A 17095-nucleotide genomic window follows, 5' to 3' on the forward strand; every position below is an offset into this window, starting at 1 on the left:
CTTTCCACCTTTTCCACATGGGTTTCTCAGCTGGATGGGGGTTGGTGCAGCAGGATCAAACTGTGCAGCTCTGAGGAAGGAATTGTGACCATGGAAAGCTGCTACACGAGGCTGCTGCCGCTACTCTATCGCTGTCAGGGTCAGAAAACAGCAGATGATGACATGGTCCACCCTTAAGCAGTAAAAAACTGCATTGCAGCCCCTAGAAACTGCAGACCCACACTCCAACACAGCTCTTGAACAAAGTAGTCAGACTCTACCCATTCAAGTTAAAATAATTAGTCCCTCCAAATAAATTCATGAATTTACCATGTGTTTTTCAGAGACGTTGTGTGAAAGGGAAGCCCTGAACAAAATCCAGACTTGAGAGTAAAATCAAATGCAAGGGACTCGCATAATACTACAAAAATTCTACAGCACCAAGTGCTCCACTCTCCATGACTGGAGAATGTCCCATCAGCATCCAGGAATAAAACCAATAACACCCTGTCAGATACTCCCACCCAAAACATGTTGGACTTCTCACAACGTAAACAGTCACACACACTCTCATTTGAAAATCAATGCTAAATTTGCTTGAAAATGCAAGGTAAGAGAGACTGCTTTGTCAGATATTGGTTACAGGACTCTTTTACTCTTTTTTTCTATGACTGGAATAATTTCTCAGAGGATGTGGGGAAAGTCATGAGCAATATTAATTAAATATGAACTAGTATCAATAAATAGTACTAAAATTTACAGGCATCAAGGAGCTTCCTATTGCTTAGCTCACAGCTGCAGGCAGCACAAGGACTTAGCACTAACCCATCCTTCTAACCAGGGGACCAAAACACACCTCCAAGTGTCACAAACTGAATTTCAGTTTTGTGTATCCTCTGCCAGTTTACAATTCAGTTTACAAGTGGTCTCTGACAGAAACTGGTCTCTCCCATTTACAAAAGATGGCACCACTGACCCCTGGACTGTGACCTGGGATTAGACACCACAGGACTGGTTTTCCCTCCAAGGGCAGCTGCTGCAGCACCAATTCTGCCCAGCAGGAAAGAGCAGCTGGGTTTTGACACATCCCACACACCCATTTCCTCAGGAGCCAGGGGGATGCTGCTGTCCTTGGGTGAAATCAGAGAAATCCATCAGGCCAATGTGCAAAGAGACACCTCCAGCAGCAAACCTGGCAGCAAACCAAGCCACCTGTGGCAGCAGCAAGAGGGAAAGACACAATTGGTAAAAGTGATTAAATACCCAGTCACAGCTCTAAACCCATTTTAGGGTGTCTTTGTTATCCTGCCCTTCCAGATAAGCATTTTATGAGCACGGCTTTGTGTCACCCACCATGTCACAGGAAAATGGGGACTGAAAACAAGCAGGTTCTTTTTTTCCTGGAAGGTTAAATTCAAACTGTGTGACACCTTCACAGATCCCTGTGGCCTCTGAAATGTGGAGTGCACACAGCTCCAGCAGGAAGATGCAAACTGCACACGCTGCAAGCCCTGTGTAAACACACTGGTCCATGCTGCCAGGGATCAGCTCTTGCTCACAGCAGCAAAGAACTGCCCAGGGCTTTTATTGCTCTCCCAGCTACTCTGAAGCACCCACCAATCTCCCCACTCAGCATGGTAATTGTGGAAGATGCTTTTTGTACTGCATGATTTATTTAAAGCCTGTTCAATCTCAATTTATGAAGTCCAGATTGTGAAGCACCACATAAAAATTTATTCTTTTCCTTAGCATCTTTGGTCACTAATAGCAATTTTACAGTACACTGTGCCAAATAAATACACTTTAATACCTCAATCAAGCATTTGGGAAGCTGCTTATGAAGAACTCAATGCACAGCAGCATCACTGCAGTTAAAAATCAAACATTATTTTCATTTTGACCTCTGTATTCACACACACCTAAGCAAAACCATACCAGGGTTAAAATTTGGATTCTAGCTTTTTGCTATTTTCTTAAAGCTAATTATTTTTCCCAACATTGGGAAGATTTGATTTGGCCATGCTTACACATTTTTCCCCCCTTCCCCTAAACAACAAAAACAAAGTTTTAGTGTTTTCAGATGTTGAGATCTTTTATGCTTGCTAAAGACACTAATTTGAGTAGAAAGAAGCAGCCATCAGCCAAAGTCCATTCTTTTGAAGATTATAGAGCTACGTGACAATTTCTGGCAGTTGGCCGTGGAAAAGTCAGGATCTGTTGGTGTCTTATATCCTGCCTCATTTTTCACATCCATGTGTGACATACATCTGGCTCTGGGAGAAATGTCAGTTCATCTTTCAGGCCCACCAATTCTCCTCTTGATCCTCTTGGCGTGTGAAATTTCATAATCATTTCCCTTAAAATCCTAAACGGTGTTAATAGCAAAGCATAAAAGTGAAATGCCAAAATCCAAAGCAGGGGTCAGCTACCTCACCACTAATCTTTATGTTCTGGAATAAAGCTGTACAACCTTGCTGCAATAAAAGCACTGGAAACTTTTTGCCTTTTCCACTGTGTACCACTGGTCTTTCTCAGGATTCTGGAGCTCAGGATTCAGCAGAACTTACACTGAATTTTGCTATGAGGTTAGAGTCCTGCATTTTCCAGGTGCTGAGTACAAATGCCAAAAAAAGAGAAGTGGCTTCTACCTTCCACTTCCCCAGTGTGGAATCATTTCTCAGCTTCGTGCTGTCTGTCACTTTAAGACACCTTGCATGGTGATCTTTCTTCAGCTGATATGGCCAAATTTTACTGAGCCCATATTCAGTTCTGACAATATCCTCCTTTATTTGCATTTTAAGCATTAATGTCTCACCAAAAACAGCCAAAAAAAAAAAATCAGAGTAAATCCAAATAACTGAAGGGCCACCCCCCCGTGGCATATTGGCAGCAGTGGGTTTCAGCCCTAAAAACATTTTATTTAAAGTTTACAGTTATATTTACAGTTACATTTATTTAATGTTTTACAGGACATGTCAAACAAAATTTTGCTAATTTTCTCAGATAATAACAATGGAATTGCTTCAATGCCCAGACAAGTGAAAATAAAATGAGCTCAAATATTCACCTGAGCTTAAGCCCTTTGAATGCTTACCAAGAGCAGAGGAGTGGAACATACTTCCACTGGTACTTTGAATGAAAACTTTTATAAGTGGTATTTTGCCAGGAATAGAAATTATTCCTGTTCTTTAAAGTTTGACCCAGTGCAGCTGCTTTGTTTAAAAATAAGTTAATGATTACTTTTGCATCCATTTCAATAGATCAAAAAAAAGAACATTATTCCAAAAATCGAAGCAATGCAAGTGATTTTTGTTATTTGAAAGAAATTAAATGGAAAAAAGCCAGGGTTTTTTTTTAAATGCAACCAACATACTTTCTTCATTAACATTTTGCAATGTTTGACAATTCTTAATAAAATAGCTTTAATATTACCTAAAATGTTGCAATTTAGCTTTTGTAAGTTACGCCAAACTTTCCACAGTCCATTCTCCAAAGCCTACTGACTCATAGCAAAAAAGTCAGATTTATAGTTTTGTCCTAAAAATGATTTAAACTAAAATACCAAAAAGTTGCAAGTTTCCAGACCTTCCTTTCATATTACATTAATTTAGGAAATATTTTAATGACAGAAGAGAAAGAGAAGCAGAGATGCAGTGTGGTTAACAGGCCAAGTTAAGAGCTTGTACGGGGAAGAAAAAGAAAAGTTGAGACTTTCAAACATCAGAGAGTTAAAAAGACACTATTAAAGGTATCATATTTCCTGCCTTCTGCTTTCACAATATATATTGTTTTCAGTTGCTGGCAGAGCAGGCTCTGCAGAAACAACACACAGATGACACTTGAGTCTTGATTCTGGCTACCAATATCCAGCCCTTCTCCTGGAAGTTCTTCAAAACTCTTTCAAAGTTAACTACGTGAACCTTTAAGTATAGATCTGAAATAACTACAGGAACCTTTATCTAAATATAGATATGAGAAAGATTTATTTATATATGTATACACATGTATATAAAATGAGCTTAAAAGTCGAGCGTGGTAGTTAGGATACTGACTCTTCAAGATATATAATGTGAAAAAACTATTCTATAATGTCAGGCTATGCTTAATTTTAGAAAATTAAGCTAGGCTTTTCTTTCTGAAATAAATCAGCTATGGCAAAACTCTGCACCTGAAAGTACTTTCTAATGGAATATAGGTGAAAATCTGTTATAATCAGAATTTAAAACTCATCTCCCTTATTGCCACAGATGGAGCTTTCTGATTCATGAGAAAAGTACTGGGTAATTTAATTTTAAATGTTCAGTGCACTCATTAAACAACTCAAATGCAAATCTAATCCTGAAATCATCTGAAACAGCTTTAGTACAGCATTAGCTCAATACTCCAGACTTCTCTCGAAGAATTGCTAGTGGGCACTTAACTCTTGAAAGCTGCTTTAGAAAATATCAATGGGAAAATAACAAGTCCTACAAGAAATGCCTTGCAGATAACAGTTACCAATCAAGCATAAAAAGCCTGCATTCCAAACCAGCTTGTGATATTGTTCTGGTCACCTACCCCTAACAAAGAATAATTCTCCAAGGTATTTCAGTTTTACAGAGATTTTGTTCTGCTCCCACCAGAAGCAGAAAGAATTCATGATGATGATAAGGAGCACACCCAGCTAAGAGCAGCAACTGGATGCAGAATTAATTTTCCCTTTCTAGTATTTAAATTCATACTCCTGCAGGGGCAGAAGTTTCCTATGAACTTATTCCAGATTAAGAGACATCTTATATTCATCTTCTCCAAAATAGAAAATAAATTAACTTAATTGCTGTTAAAAGCAGAGGAGATCTACAATCCATCCTCCACTAAGTCTTCCATGATACCCTGGAACCCACTGCTACCACTGCCATTATGCCACTTCAGAGGAAAGGAAGCTAATCAGAATACTAAATATAAGGCAGTTTTAGAAATAATGTTGTTCTCAAAGGAGAAAATTGCCATTTCCATCAGCATAGACATATATAAAATAAAAAATATACAATAAAATGAAATTATTATAAATAAAAAAAACCTTCCCCCACACAGCAATTTTAAAACTTGCCCAGATAATGTCCTTTTGATAATGCTGTTGAGACTCTGCTTTCACAGTTCTATTTTCTTGGCAGCCACTCTACATTTTACTTCAAGTATTAGCTATCATGTAATATAAATTCAGCTGTGTTTAAGAGCATACTTTAATTTAGGCAGGTACTCAGCTCTTTCTTTCTTAAAGAAAGTTAATTTTATTCTCATGATATATTATGGATGGCCATTAAGAGTGGGGTAGAAAATGTGTAGCTTTTCCATAGGTATAAATACAGATACTTACAGCCGTTCAAGTTGTTTCAGGTCCTGAAAAGCTCCACGTTCTATCACACTGATCTGATTCTCTTCCAAGTGTCTGCAATTCCAGAAATAACAGTTAATTTTAACAAAATATAAAAGCATCCCCACTTCTCTTCAAACGTCATCAAAATGCTTTTCACCTCACTATCAATACCAGTTTTAATTGAAGATTATTAAAATAATTGGGGCAGAGAAGCACTGTTTCTCTTCTTGGTCACTAACAGGAAATTGACCCCAAGTTTTCCTCCTGACCTCCACATTTGGTAAATATTTTTGTTCCTAAATCTCTGTAATCACATTTTGCTCAGAGAGGTCTGGAGGCTGGTGGTTACATCCCTGGGACATCCCTAATCTTTCTAGGATAGTTGTGTGCTATAATTGAGATAACTGACTGCTACAGCCCACAACAGGAACCCACTCAATGTAATTTTTTTTGTCCAGACTGTTCTGCACTGATTTCAGGCTCACTCTGAAGCAAATCCTGCCCTCAGGAGCAGCAGCTGGGTGACACAGCTCTCTACACTGTCCAACAGGGTGTAAAAGCCCCTGGGACAGGCCCAGCTTTCCTCTGGGGCTGATCCTGCTTTTCTCTCCACCTGACACCAGCCCTGGGGTAAATCACAAGTGGAGGAGACTGACTTCTCTCTGATTTACAGCGTGCAGGGATCACTGCCATTCCCAAATGCCAAAAATTCTGCCACAGCAGAAATGCTCCTGAGAGGTGAAGTGGAAGCCAAGGAAGAGAGATTCCAACAGTCCCATCTGAGGTGCCCTTTTCCCTCCCTCCAGCACTCACCCATTCCTGATTCTGTGAGAGCACTCATGCAGGGACTGAACACCTCCAAACACTCTGTGTAAACACCTCTGAACAATCTGGACTCAGTGACAACCAGGGAAAAATGCTGTTCTTGCCTGTTCAACAGGCACTCCTGTGCCCTCAGTCCTCTGAGGATGCTCAGAGATGTTTGACTTGTTTGGAGCTGAGGGCACAGGCAGCAGGAGAATATTCCACAGACAACACCAAGAAGATGAAAATATGGAACTACAAAATTCAGGCACGTGAATGAGAGTGAAGGACAGGGAGGAAACACTGTGAGGAAAAGGACAAAGCTATCAGGGATGAAGAGAAAAGGTGCACAAAGGAGTATTTTCAATGTGTGGTGTTTGCTTGAGAATGAAGGATTATTTTCTGCTGTACAGGGCTACAGGTTCCAGGTCACTCGTTCCTGGTCCTCATTCTGATGTGTGCAAACAGGACTAGGTGACCTTTCGAGGAACACTGGGACAGGCTGCAGATTTCTGGCTTCTCACTACACCCCCAAAAACAGGGCAGGGAGTTAACAAAGGAAAAAATAGGGGTTTAGTAACAGAATTATGAAAAGACTTTAAGGGAAACCAAAGAAAAGTTTGAAGAAAAAATCTGAAGGATGTTTTATTCCAATGACTTCTGTGGCAGACACCACACTACTCAAAGTCTGAGCAAATGAGTTACAGGAACCTGAAATGAACACAGGACAAAAGCTCCACATAAAGTTGGACATTTTTATTATTCCTGAAGGCATAAAGGACTGCAGCAGCATTAGACAATGTCTGACACTGTGAAAATCCAACCAAACTGAAACAACTACTAGCATTAATATAGTATAGAACATATATTTTAATAGACTCCCAAAACAGTATTGACAGTTGGGATGGGAGCCAAGGACATCTAAACAACTCCTCTGCTGGAGATGAGAGAAACACCACAAGAACAAGAAGTCTCCTCATAGATTTGAGGTGTTCCCTCACTATATGCCAACTCATCCACAAGTGGTAGGGTAGCAGGAGCAAAGACTCACCTTTTCCTTAGCAGGACTTAAATATTACTTGAATTATCACTAAAGAACTGTAACAGTTCAACAGTTGCAGCTTTAATGGGTTTGTTTTAGAAGACACCCAGAGGAAAATGTTTCATCACTAACTTAGTGGTGTTGTTTGGAGTTCATGAAGAGAAAACAGGAAACCAGGAATGGCCAAGCCTGCAGACTGATGCTCAAGGCCTACCTACAGGTGTGGTTAAGGCCTTGACAGACACTGACATCATCAGACAGCACCACCTGAAATCTTTGTATTTATGACTTTATTCTAGTCAAAACAACCTCACCAGTTTCCTTGTGTTCAAGTTCTACAGCTACTGTTGATCAACTTCTGCTTAATACTGTGCAAGATGCTGTTAATGGCACTGTACCTTACAGTGGCCAAAATCTGAAAGTCCTTTTTGCTGGGTCTCAATGTAATTGATTTATGCATAAGTGATTGAAAGCAGACCAAAATCTTTACCACATGACTTATTCAAAGCTAGTAAGAAAGAACTGAACAGCTCAAACTACAGTCACTTTAGTATAGAACTAAAATTTACTGTTTCATATGACAAACTGTTCAGGTTGCCTGGTTAAAAAGAATCCCAACAACTGAATAATGGGCCACAATTACTAGAATTTGATCTCTGGAATTATGGAAACTCTAAGCAGCAGCACCCTGAAATAGTCTCATAAAAACCAGACAAGTTTTGTGTTATACTCACAAGACACGAAGATTCTTCAGCCCAGCAAAGTCTGTCTTTGTGATTCTTGTGATGTTATTTTTTTCAAGATCCCTGCAGAGGAAAAGGAAAGCAGTGTTCAGACACTATAACTGACACCCAAAACTCCATTAGCAGACAGTATCTGCATCACTGGAGCACCCACCAGCTGCTCAAACTGTACAAACAAACATTTGCATTAAAATCTCAAAAAGCAAGTCCTCAATCCTGATGCATTTTGCCTCCTCCTCCTCCTCCTCTGTGTTGTTCTCACAGATGAATTTTCTCCCATTTTTAGCTCTAGTGTTCACTATATGCTTCTTTCCCCCTCAGACTATAATTCTGTAAGAGGCTGTGTATATCCAAGTCCCAGTTGGTACAAAACAGCTGAAACAAGAGTACAGGGCCCCAAAATTTTTATTCTAAACCCGAGTCCAACCTGCTGCAGAAGCTGTGACTACACAGAGAAGAGGACAGCTTATTTCAGTGACTCCTTGGTGTGCTCCTGCCCAGCTGACTGGAATATTCACTGGTGCCACAGGACCTGCTTTGCCATTTTCTCCCCTCTGCACTTGCCTTTGCCAAGAACCCCTAAAGTTCTGCCAGCTGAGCACATCCTGTTATTTGGCCTGAGATATTTCATGGTTTTCAGTCCTGTTCACACTGTTCTCCCTGACCTAGTGCTATCCAACAGGGACAAGATGAACAGCTGTTTTTTTCTAGTCTTCATGCCATCAAAAATATGGCATGTAGACACAAAATGTATAATATTTTTGGCATAACTTTCTCAAACATTTGACATCAATCCTTCAATGAGTCTAACATATAAAGACCTCAACTGGATTGAAGCAGTATGTGATGCACTAGAGCACAGAAATAAGTGTTTAAGAATATTGGAATCTACTTCTAATGGTTATTGACAGACATCAAAATGATACTAATAAAATCCTTAAGTCATCAAACGGATTATAAACAGATTTTACACACTATAGGAGTTAGCTCATGCATCTTAGCATGAGACCTTTCCATAATACAAGAAACATTCTCCTGTCAGGAAAGCACAGATGGAAAGTAAGGATAAAGATAAGGAAATGAGGGGAAAAAGTCCCTATGTTTCAGTTATGTGAACAAGACAGCCTGTACCCCTACTTGACTTATGTCAGCTGTATTTTAAAAGGTTCACTGAAGAAAAGAAACCACAAAGCCTGAACAGGGCACTTTCCCTGCCCATACCAGCCATTTCTCTTTGTCCTGTCGATCGACTCACGCTTTTCCCCAAGAATACCTTTGAATCACTGCCTACATCTTTCAGATTTTCCAGCTTAATTTCCTCCTCTGTTCTCAGTTCAGTTCTTCCACCCCAGTGCATCATTAACTACTCACTGGTGTGCCAGTGAGCTGATTGCAAGAACCATTGGAAAGAATTACGTCTGGAGTAAGCAACGCGTAAATAGCTTGTTTGACTTGCATGTTTCTCCCCATCTGCTTTTTGTGGCATTCCATCACAAGCTTTCCCTTTATCTCAGAGAAGCTCTAGCAAAACACAGCATTCAGCTGGTTGGAATCCCCCAAGGCAGAGAGGAGCCAGCCAAGGGACATGGAGCAACACGGTGTCCGTGGCCCCGGTTTTTGTGTATTTTGGTAAGACACGATCCCAGCTCAGCTTTACTTGGCTTCAGCAAGTGCACACAGAACCAGCACTGCTGCCATCCACACCCAGCCTGAGACACCAGCCCACACATGAGCACAATTCCTCTCTGCTTCCAGCCCCAGGAACACTCAATATTCCCTCCCTGGGGAAATCTGCAGCTCTCTGTTCTGAAAGACTTTAACATTCCTTGATCAACGCGTATCTTGGGATTGCCCTTTCCCCTGCTCCTGCAGATTGGCACAGCCTATCCTGTATACACAGTATCAATCATCCTATTAATCACTTACAAAGTTTAGTGTCTAAGTGAAAGGTTTCCATTTCAGTTATTCCAATTTCTTGCACCATGCCCTAACCTTAAGAGAAACATTCCCCATGAAGTTCACTTTGCTCAAACCATAACTGCAGCCTCTGTCTGTTTTAAGGAACAGTGTTTACCTTCTGAACATTTGCCTTTTCCAGCGTGCTCTGCCTCAAGGCTTATCTGCCATTTGAAGAAAAACAGACTAAAACTGTGATGAACTATGTAAAATTTCCTCCTCCTGTTCACAGTAGGTCTAATGCTGCTGCAAAGCAGCAGATTGCCACAGGTTACCCCATTAGTCAATTAAACTTTGTGACTCTGAAGTTACTGAACTAATGCAGACATTAGTGGTTTACAGCTGGTACTTGTGGGCAACATAGGATTTTATGTTTCCTTTATAAAGTTTGGCAGCTGATTATGGGCTCACTAGTGGGTTTCAACTACAAAGAGCTAAACCTTAACATGTAATCTTGGTTGGCTTTCAAACACATCAGTGTTCAAAAGGACTCTTGGAACCAAACAGATTTCTTGGAAAAGAAATCATCTGGGTCTAAGATATGAGGAAAAAGATATCATGAAGGCAAATTTAATTTGTATTTCACTTCAATATGTATCTATGTCCAGATGAAATAATTCTACATAATATTCTTATTGTGCAGAATTCCTGTGTTTTAGGCAGTATGTGGGGCCAAGCAGATCTTAAATGCTGCTCAACACATCTCTCTCTCTCCCATGGGACCAGCTACTACTCTTGGTCATTTCACATTCAAATAAGACTGTCTAATCAATTAAAAACATCTAGGAAAACTCCATTAAGGAATACAAGTCTCTTCTGGAGTGTCAGCAGCAAAGCTGATTATCACTCCATTAAAAAGAAATCAGAAATGACATCTACACCAGCTTGGGTAAAGCTCTTGACATCAGGTCTGCCTTGTCAATTTATTAATTTATTTTAGCATAATTTTAGGATAAAGCATGCTAAGAGCAGTGCAGCTGCAGTGGTAGCTTTAAGAAAACAGACGTGGAAGGAATTATTTCAGTGAGAATAGAAACATGAATTGGACTAGAATGGTACAAGACATCATGAAAGTGAGTTCAGATGAGCTATTAAGGGAGCTTTACTCATAAACATGTCCTGCTATGTTCTAATAACAATTTAATTCAACACATATTTTGTAGATGCTGGAGACTGAGTCACACAATGTACACACTTATTACAAACAGGGATGCTTGGAGCAACTGGAGCAAATCCTGTCTCATTGCAATAATTCCTCTGAATTGCTTCATCTTTCATTCTTCTCTAAAGACAATCAAGTGAATTTAAGACAGATTTTTCAATGTCTTAAAGCACTAACATTCCCAGAAGCGTGCCAGGAGTGCACAGATTCCCTCTGCTGCATCAATTAAATTTCAGTTGATAATTACTCTGTTCAGCCACTCAAGACTTCCAAAACATCCGGACGTTCTCAGCCCCCACCCTCTTCCTTGGACTGGATAAAGTTTATGACTGGAGAAGGAAATCCACTTGTCTCTTCACACTTTGTGCTTCAGCCCTCCAGGCTCTCCAGCCTTGGCAAACACAGCCCTGAGCCTCCCTCTCCTCTCAGATGCACAAAACCAGGATTGAGTCTGACACCCCATCACCCCCACAATGAGCAGTGCAGCTCCTACAGAAGAGCCAATAACAACAGCAATCAGATGCTGAAGTCTTGCACAATCTTCAGCTCAGCAACTCAGGAGATGTGTATAAATAAAATACCTCACACAACCTTCAAATCCTTTTAATATACGAGGATGTAAAAATTCAAAGCAACTCTACTAGATTGTAGCAAGTTCCTACTGTAGGCAGAGGTTATTTTGCTACCATCTGAACCCTCTATTATAATATCCAAGATAATCTGGATAATAAAGTTTGGGCCCTCATCATAGTTGTGAGTAGTAAACATACCCAGGTCAATCCCTAACTTAACTCCTCAGCATCTTCAGGACCATAGGTTTGGGATCTTTTAATCAGCTGCTCATTTTAGAGCTCTGGCTGCCCCAGTTGAGCTTTTCCAGGCACACAGAAGCCAAATTGAAGTGTCTTACTACAGCACAAACCAGCTCTCTCTCTCCAACTCTGTCATGGTTTGGTTTTGCAGCCTCTGATATATGGGCACACAAAACCCTCTCATTCTCCTGTTCTTACTGCAAATGCTGTGCTTGCTCTAAGATGAGGTTCTATTTTGTGCTTTAAAAAAAAAACAACATTTTTATCTGATCTGAAAAACTACCAGACTTCAGGTCTAATTCTGATACCTTTTGGTCAGAAAAGAAATTGCCTAAATGTAGTTCCCTTTCTAGAGGGAACACAGCTGTTGCATTTGGTTAAAGCCATTTATCATCAGTAAGTGCTCAAGAACAAATTTGCCTGTTTCAGAGAATTCCCAGGTTCCCATCTGTCAAACAGTGACATTCCTAACAATAAAACTAAAGATCTTTGGTGCCCAATAGTTTCATGGCAGTAGCCAATTTTGCATTTCAGTGACAAACACAAGTCCTAGATCAGCGGTGTTTTGAAAAATATTTATTGTCTAATTAATATTATTGTCTGTAACCTAAGACAGCATTACACAAAATGGAAATCCATGGAAAACAAAAATAACCTGCTATCTAAGGAGAATGAGCATTAGACTTAATTGCAGTCCTCAGATATTTCTTCATTTATATCAATGAGGAATTCAATAAGAGCAGTAGAGAAACTCATCTCAGTAAGAGCAGCAGGGAAAATATTTAAGGAAAAATTAACTGCCATACACTTCAAAAAACAGCTCTTACCCAAGTTAAACAGCACTAGGATTCTTTCCTGTCCAGCTGCTTCCTAGGTAAGGTAAATATTCATTTCTGGTCACAGAACCTCAAACACAAAGTTTAGTTTCTGTTCCTGTTACATTTTCAAAGTGGCCACCACACACCAGTTCAAAGCTACAAACATTTGTGTCACAGTAGGGGCAAACAAGTCAGCCCAGAACCCAACACTCTGAAAGCATTCTTGTTTCAACCAACACCCCACCATCGACAGGGAAGATGCATTTCTCTTCACCTCAGTTTTGGTATTTTCCAAGAAGGAATGCATAAAATTTGTGTGTCACAGAACAAAGCTTAGGAACTAATAAAAACCTCTCTTGTTCCCCTTAAAAACAGGTCAGGATCCAACACACCATCTAGAATTCCCATCAAAACAAACCTCACCTGGGACACAATTCATGCAACTTCCAAATGTTAATGAAGAACAGAAGAAAAATAATTTTCCAAGGAACTTAAATAAGAGCACCTGTTTTGAAGTGATAGCACACATCCTTTGCTATGATTAATTTGTACCACATTCCAAAGGGTTTATTTTAAATGGCAAATCAACTTTGAAAACATGGGAGCTAAAATTCAAGCGCTAATGAATTAATCCAGATTCCCAGATCTAAGGAGTTACTGATGTTTTTCATTAGCCCAATTCCTCCAAGTAGCTAAAGCAGCCCTCACTCCTGAGAAACACAGCTTTTTCTGTGCCACTGCTAAAGGATTTTGTCAGCCCAGGCATCCTGGAGTGGCAGCTGAGACATCCCCTGGAAGTTTTTCTGGGCTTTGTTTTCCCCATCACCAGCCCAGGTAACCAAACACAAAGCACCTGAGCTGGAAGAAACCTGCATTTTTCCACAGCAATGCAGTTTTTCACCCTTGACCTGGCTACCTCCTGCACTCCAGAAACTTAAAGCCATGAGGAAAAGCTTTTTGATTTTTAGGAAAGCTACCTGCAGGGCTGGAGGAAAAAGCTGCTCAGGAAAGCCTCCCCTCTTTAGGAGAGCTTTAGTTCTTGCTTTGGGAATGTGCTAACAGCAGGAGCAGGAAAGGGACAAAAATCCACTCCCATCTGTGAATGTACCCACACAGCAGATCCTGGCTGCCCTTTCCAGTCTTCACACACCCAGTATCTGTTTTATTATTTTAACCATTTTCCAGGATTTCTGCTGTGCAGCTAATTTTCTTTAATGGCTATGAACTGCCACCAGCCTCTTAACCTTAAATGACCATAATTCCCAACAGAAAGCCCTTGGCAATTCTCTCTTTTGCCTTCAATCCAAGAACTTCAAAGTTACTGTGATAAACTACTCAATTATAACACTATCCTGAAGCCCTCTGGCAGCACAATCTGCGTATCTTCAGATTGAACATATTTTCATCTCAAGTTTTGCAATGCAGGAAATGAATTCCTGGGACTGGATTTTATGAAATACACAAATTCCACTAGTTTCCAAATCACATAGGCAAGTATGAACATCACTTCTAAAGAAAGACAAAAACTTCAAAATCAAATTCAGCTGAGGTAATTCCATTTTTCGAAAAATTAGTACATTTCATGTCTATAAGACTCAAGTTATTTTTTCCTTAAAAACAGCTGACTTTGCAAAGGAGCACGAGAATTTATTTTTACTTCTACCAAGCTCTAGAAAGACTGACACTCTTGGAACATTTCACATCATTTAGTTCAATAGAAGAAAAATATTCAAAGCTCTCCATCTGAGAGGAAATAAACCCAAGCAACAATCTCAGGTGGGGCAGTGCATGAGCAGGAAGATGCTTTGCAGCCAAGTCCCCTGGAGTGCCTTTGTGGCCCAAAAGTCCAGCATTAGATGTAACTCATGTATTCGATGTAAAACTCCAGCAGTGGCCCTTGAAGCAGCAAAGAACACCTCAAGCACAGACACAGGGCTCTGAGAATTTGAAAGAATTCACTGCTGCCTTGTCCTGTGGGTTTTGCCAGCCCATCTGCAATTCTGGGTCAGTGCAGGCTCTCCAGGACAGGACAGAGACCGTCAGGAAGCTTCTGATGACATTTGAACAGAGGCTGAGACACCTGGGTTTGTTGAACTTAAATTAAAGAAAGGTTACAGGGAGATCCTACTGCAAACTAGAACCAGCAGCTTGGGGACTACAGACCTTGCCTGATCTGCAGTAAGAACAAGCCACAGGTGGAGAAACACTGAGAGAAAAAAAAACAACCCCTGCCACAACCACCAGTTCTTTCTAAATATTCCAAAAATTCTAAATATTCTGCATTAATAATTTCATTTTAATTCATTTTAATTCATAATTTCAGCAACAAGAACTGCACAGATCCACATTGCAATACTGGCACCCAGCAATGTGGACATCTTATACAAGAGTAACAATCAATTCCCAATTCAACATTTCATCATTTTTGCTGTAGTTGTTGGAGACCAGGCATGTGACACTGGATAGTTTCAGTCCTCAGGAAAATTTAAATAGCAATTAAACAGCCACACAATAGTTGGAGTGTGCAAATCCCATGCTGCAGTCCATCATGGTTTTGTAACACACCTACACGACAGCTTTTAATTCAGAAAAGGTTAGATCCTCTGTTCTGATTACAGAAGGCTTTCAGGTATGAGTCAGACTGTTTTCTTTCTGTCTGAACAATGAGAAAAATGGACCTTCGAGGTTAAGTGCCCTAATTTTGTGAATTGTCCATTCTTAAGCCCATTACAGCAGTGCTTGGTTAATAACACACATTAAGTGTCCAAATGATCTGGAACTGCTTGCAGAAAACACACTTCTGCCCTCATCCTTATAAAAATAAGAAAAAAAAAATATTTGGCGAACTACAAATGTTAAGACATATTCAGGAAAAAAAAAATTAACTTTTTGCAACTTGTTGGTGGCTGAATTCCCTACAGCAGACTGCAGTGGAAGCCATCCCAGGGCCCACAGAAAGCAGCAGAATGGATTGAGTAATTCAAGTATTCTGTTTCTTCCAAGGAAATACATGTTTGTCTCAGCCTGCAGGAATTCCTGTCTAATAATTAGAGTATACAGGTTTTATTATCCACAGAAAGGAATGGTTATGCTGACAGCATAATGTTTAACAGTACATTTTACACTCCTGTGTCCTTCACCTCTGTCCCCAGAGTCCTGTACTTGTTCTTGATGTGTTGCAGAGCTCCTCTGGCAGTGTCACCTGTGCCCTGCTGAAAGAGGCACTGCAGGGAGAATAAAAGGGGTGCAGGTTCCTGGCTCTTCCTCGTGTGCCAGTGCACACCTGGGCCAAAGAGGTGATGGAGCTCCAGCACTGGAGGGAGAGGACAAACAGCACCCAGAGCTGCAGAGACACTGCCCAACCCTCAAGTGATGGTCTGAGCAAAGCCAGAGCTCATCTGGAGCTCGAGCTGGTGAGGGCCATCAAGAAAAGCTCCCAGCAGTGCATTAGGTATAAAATAATAAACAAGATGTGGTGGATCAGTGACAGACTGAGGTGCTCAGAGCCTTCAGCAGCACAGTCTCCCATGCTCTTGTGCTCAAGGAGGAGAGGAAGAGCCAGGAGTGGCAGAGGATCAAGTCAAACATCACTTGAGAGCTCCTGAGCTGAACAAGCCTGCAGGGAGACAGGACACAGCTCCAGAGATCAGCCTGATCCAGCTCAGCCTCGCCCCAACACCTCCAAACATCACCTCTGCCTTGAGAAGCTTTAAAAGCACAACCTGCCAAAGTGCAGGCTGGTCAGCAGCAGCTCAGTTTGCTACTGGAAAAGTCACTGAAAACACTACAGGAGGCAATTTCTGGTTTTCAAGACCTAAATGGACATTTCCTATCTGAATTCCATGTTCTGCTTTGAGCAGAGGCTGAAACAGGAGACCTCATGAAGTCCCTTCCAACCTTAACAATTGTGTGATTCTACATTTTCTGCAAAGGAAAAGAGTAAAACAAGCATTTTTTGTCTTGTGCTTCAGTGGGAGTTCAGGGAATAGCAGAAAACTTTAAATATGAAGCATAAAAAAAAAAAATAGAAAATACAATACAGCTGCTCCAGAAACCTGGTTTAATATGAAGAAGGCAGGATGTGCACACCATAAAGAGTAGCAAGTACAGCTCTGTGTCACACTAGCTCAAGCATCCTTTTAATTCATACTCAAAAAATAAAACCCAAGGTTAACAACTGCACATACAAAAAGTCACTTTTTTCATTTCTTTTCAATCCTTGATCTTGTTTAGCCATTCCTACTTAACTCCAACAGCTGCAGCTCTTCTTCCATGTCCAGCAGGACCAGCTGGTTACACAGATTTCAGGTGGTCAGACCAGCCCAGTGCTATTCCAAAGCTCAGACTGCCACAAAGGCAGAAATCAGAGCACATCAAGCACTCCCTGGGCTGGGTTTTCATTCAGCTCCCACCACATGGACAA

The 17095-nt window shown here is 40.6% G+C and overlaps 1 protein-coding gene across 3 annotated transcripts in view; it reads right to left on the bottom strand.

Annotated features, from left to right (window-relative positions):
• SLIT3 (slit guidance ligand 3) overlaps positions 1-17095 on the bottom strand; it is a 468211-nt gene that overhangs the window by 439289 nt on the left and 11827 nt on the right. For all 3 annotated transcript variants that reach the window (XM_058848842.1, XM_058848841.1, XM_058848843.1), the window contains exons 3-4: positions 7916-7987; positions 5336-5407 (exon numbers count right to left, since the gene is read on the bottom strand). In XM_058848842.1, the coding sequence (XP_058704825.1) occupies positions 5336-5407; positions 7916-7987 (144 nt within the window). The remainder of the gene's footprint in view (positions 1-5335; positions 5408-7915; positions 7988-17095) is intronic.

Source organism: Poecile atricapillus, chromosome 13 (genome assembly GCF_030490865.1).
Source record: "Poecile atricapillus isolate bPoeAtr1 chromosome 13, bPoeAtr1.hap1, whole genome shotgun sequence".
Lineage (NCBI taxonomy): Eukaryota > Metazoa > Chordata > Aves > Passeriformes > Paridae > Poecile > Poecile atricapillus.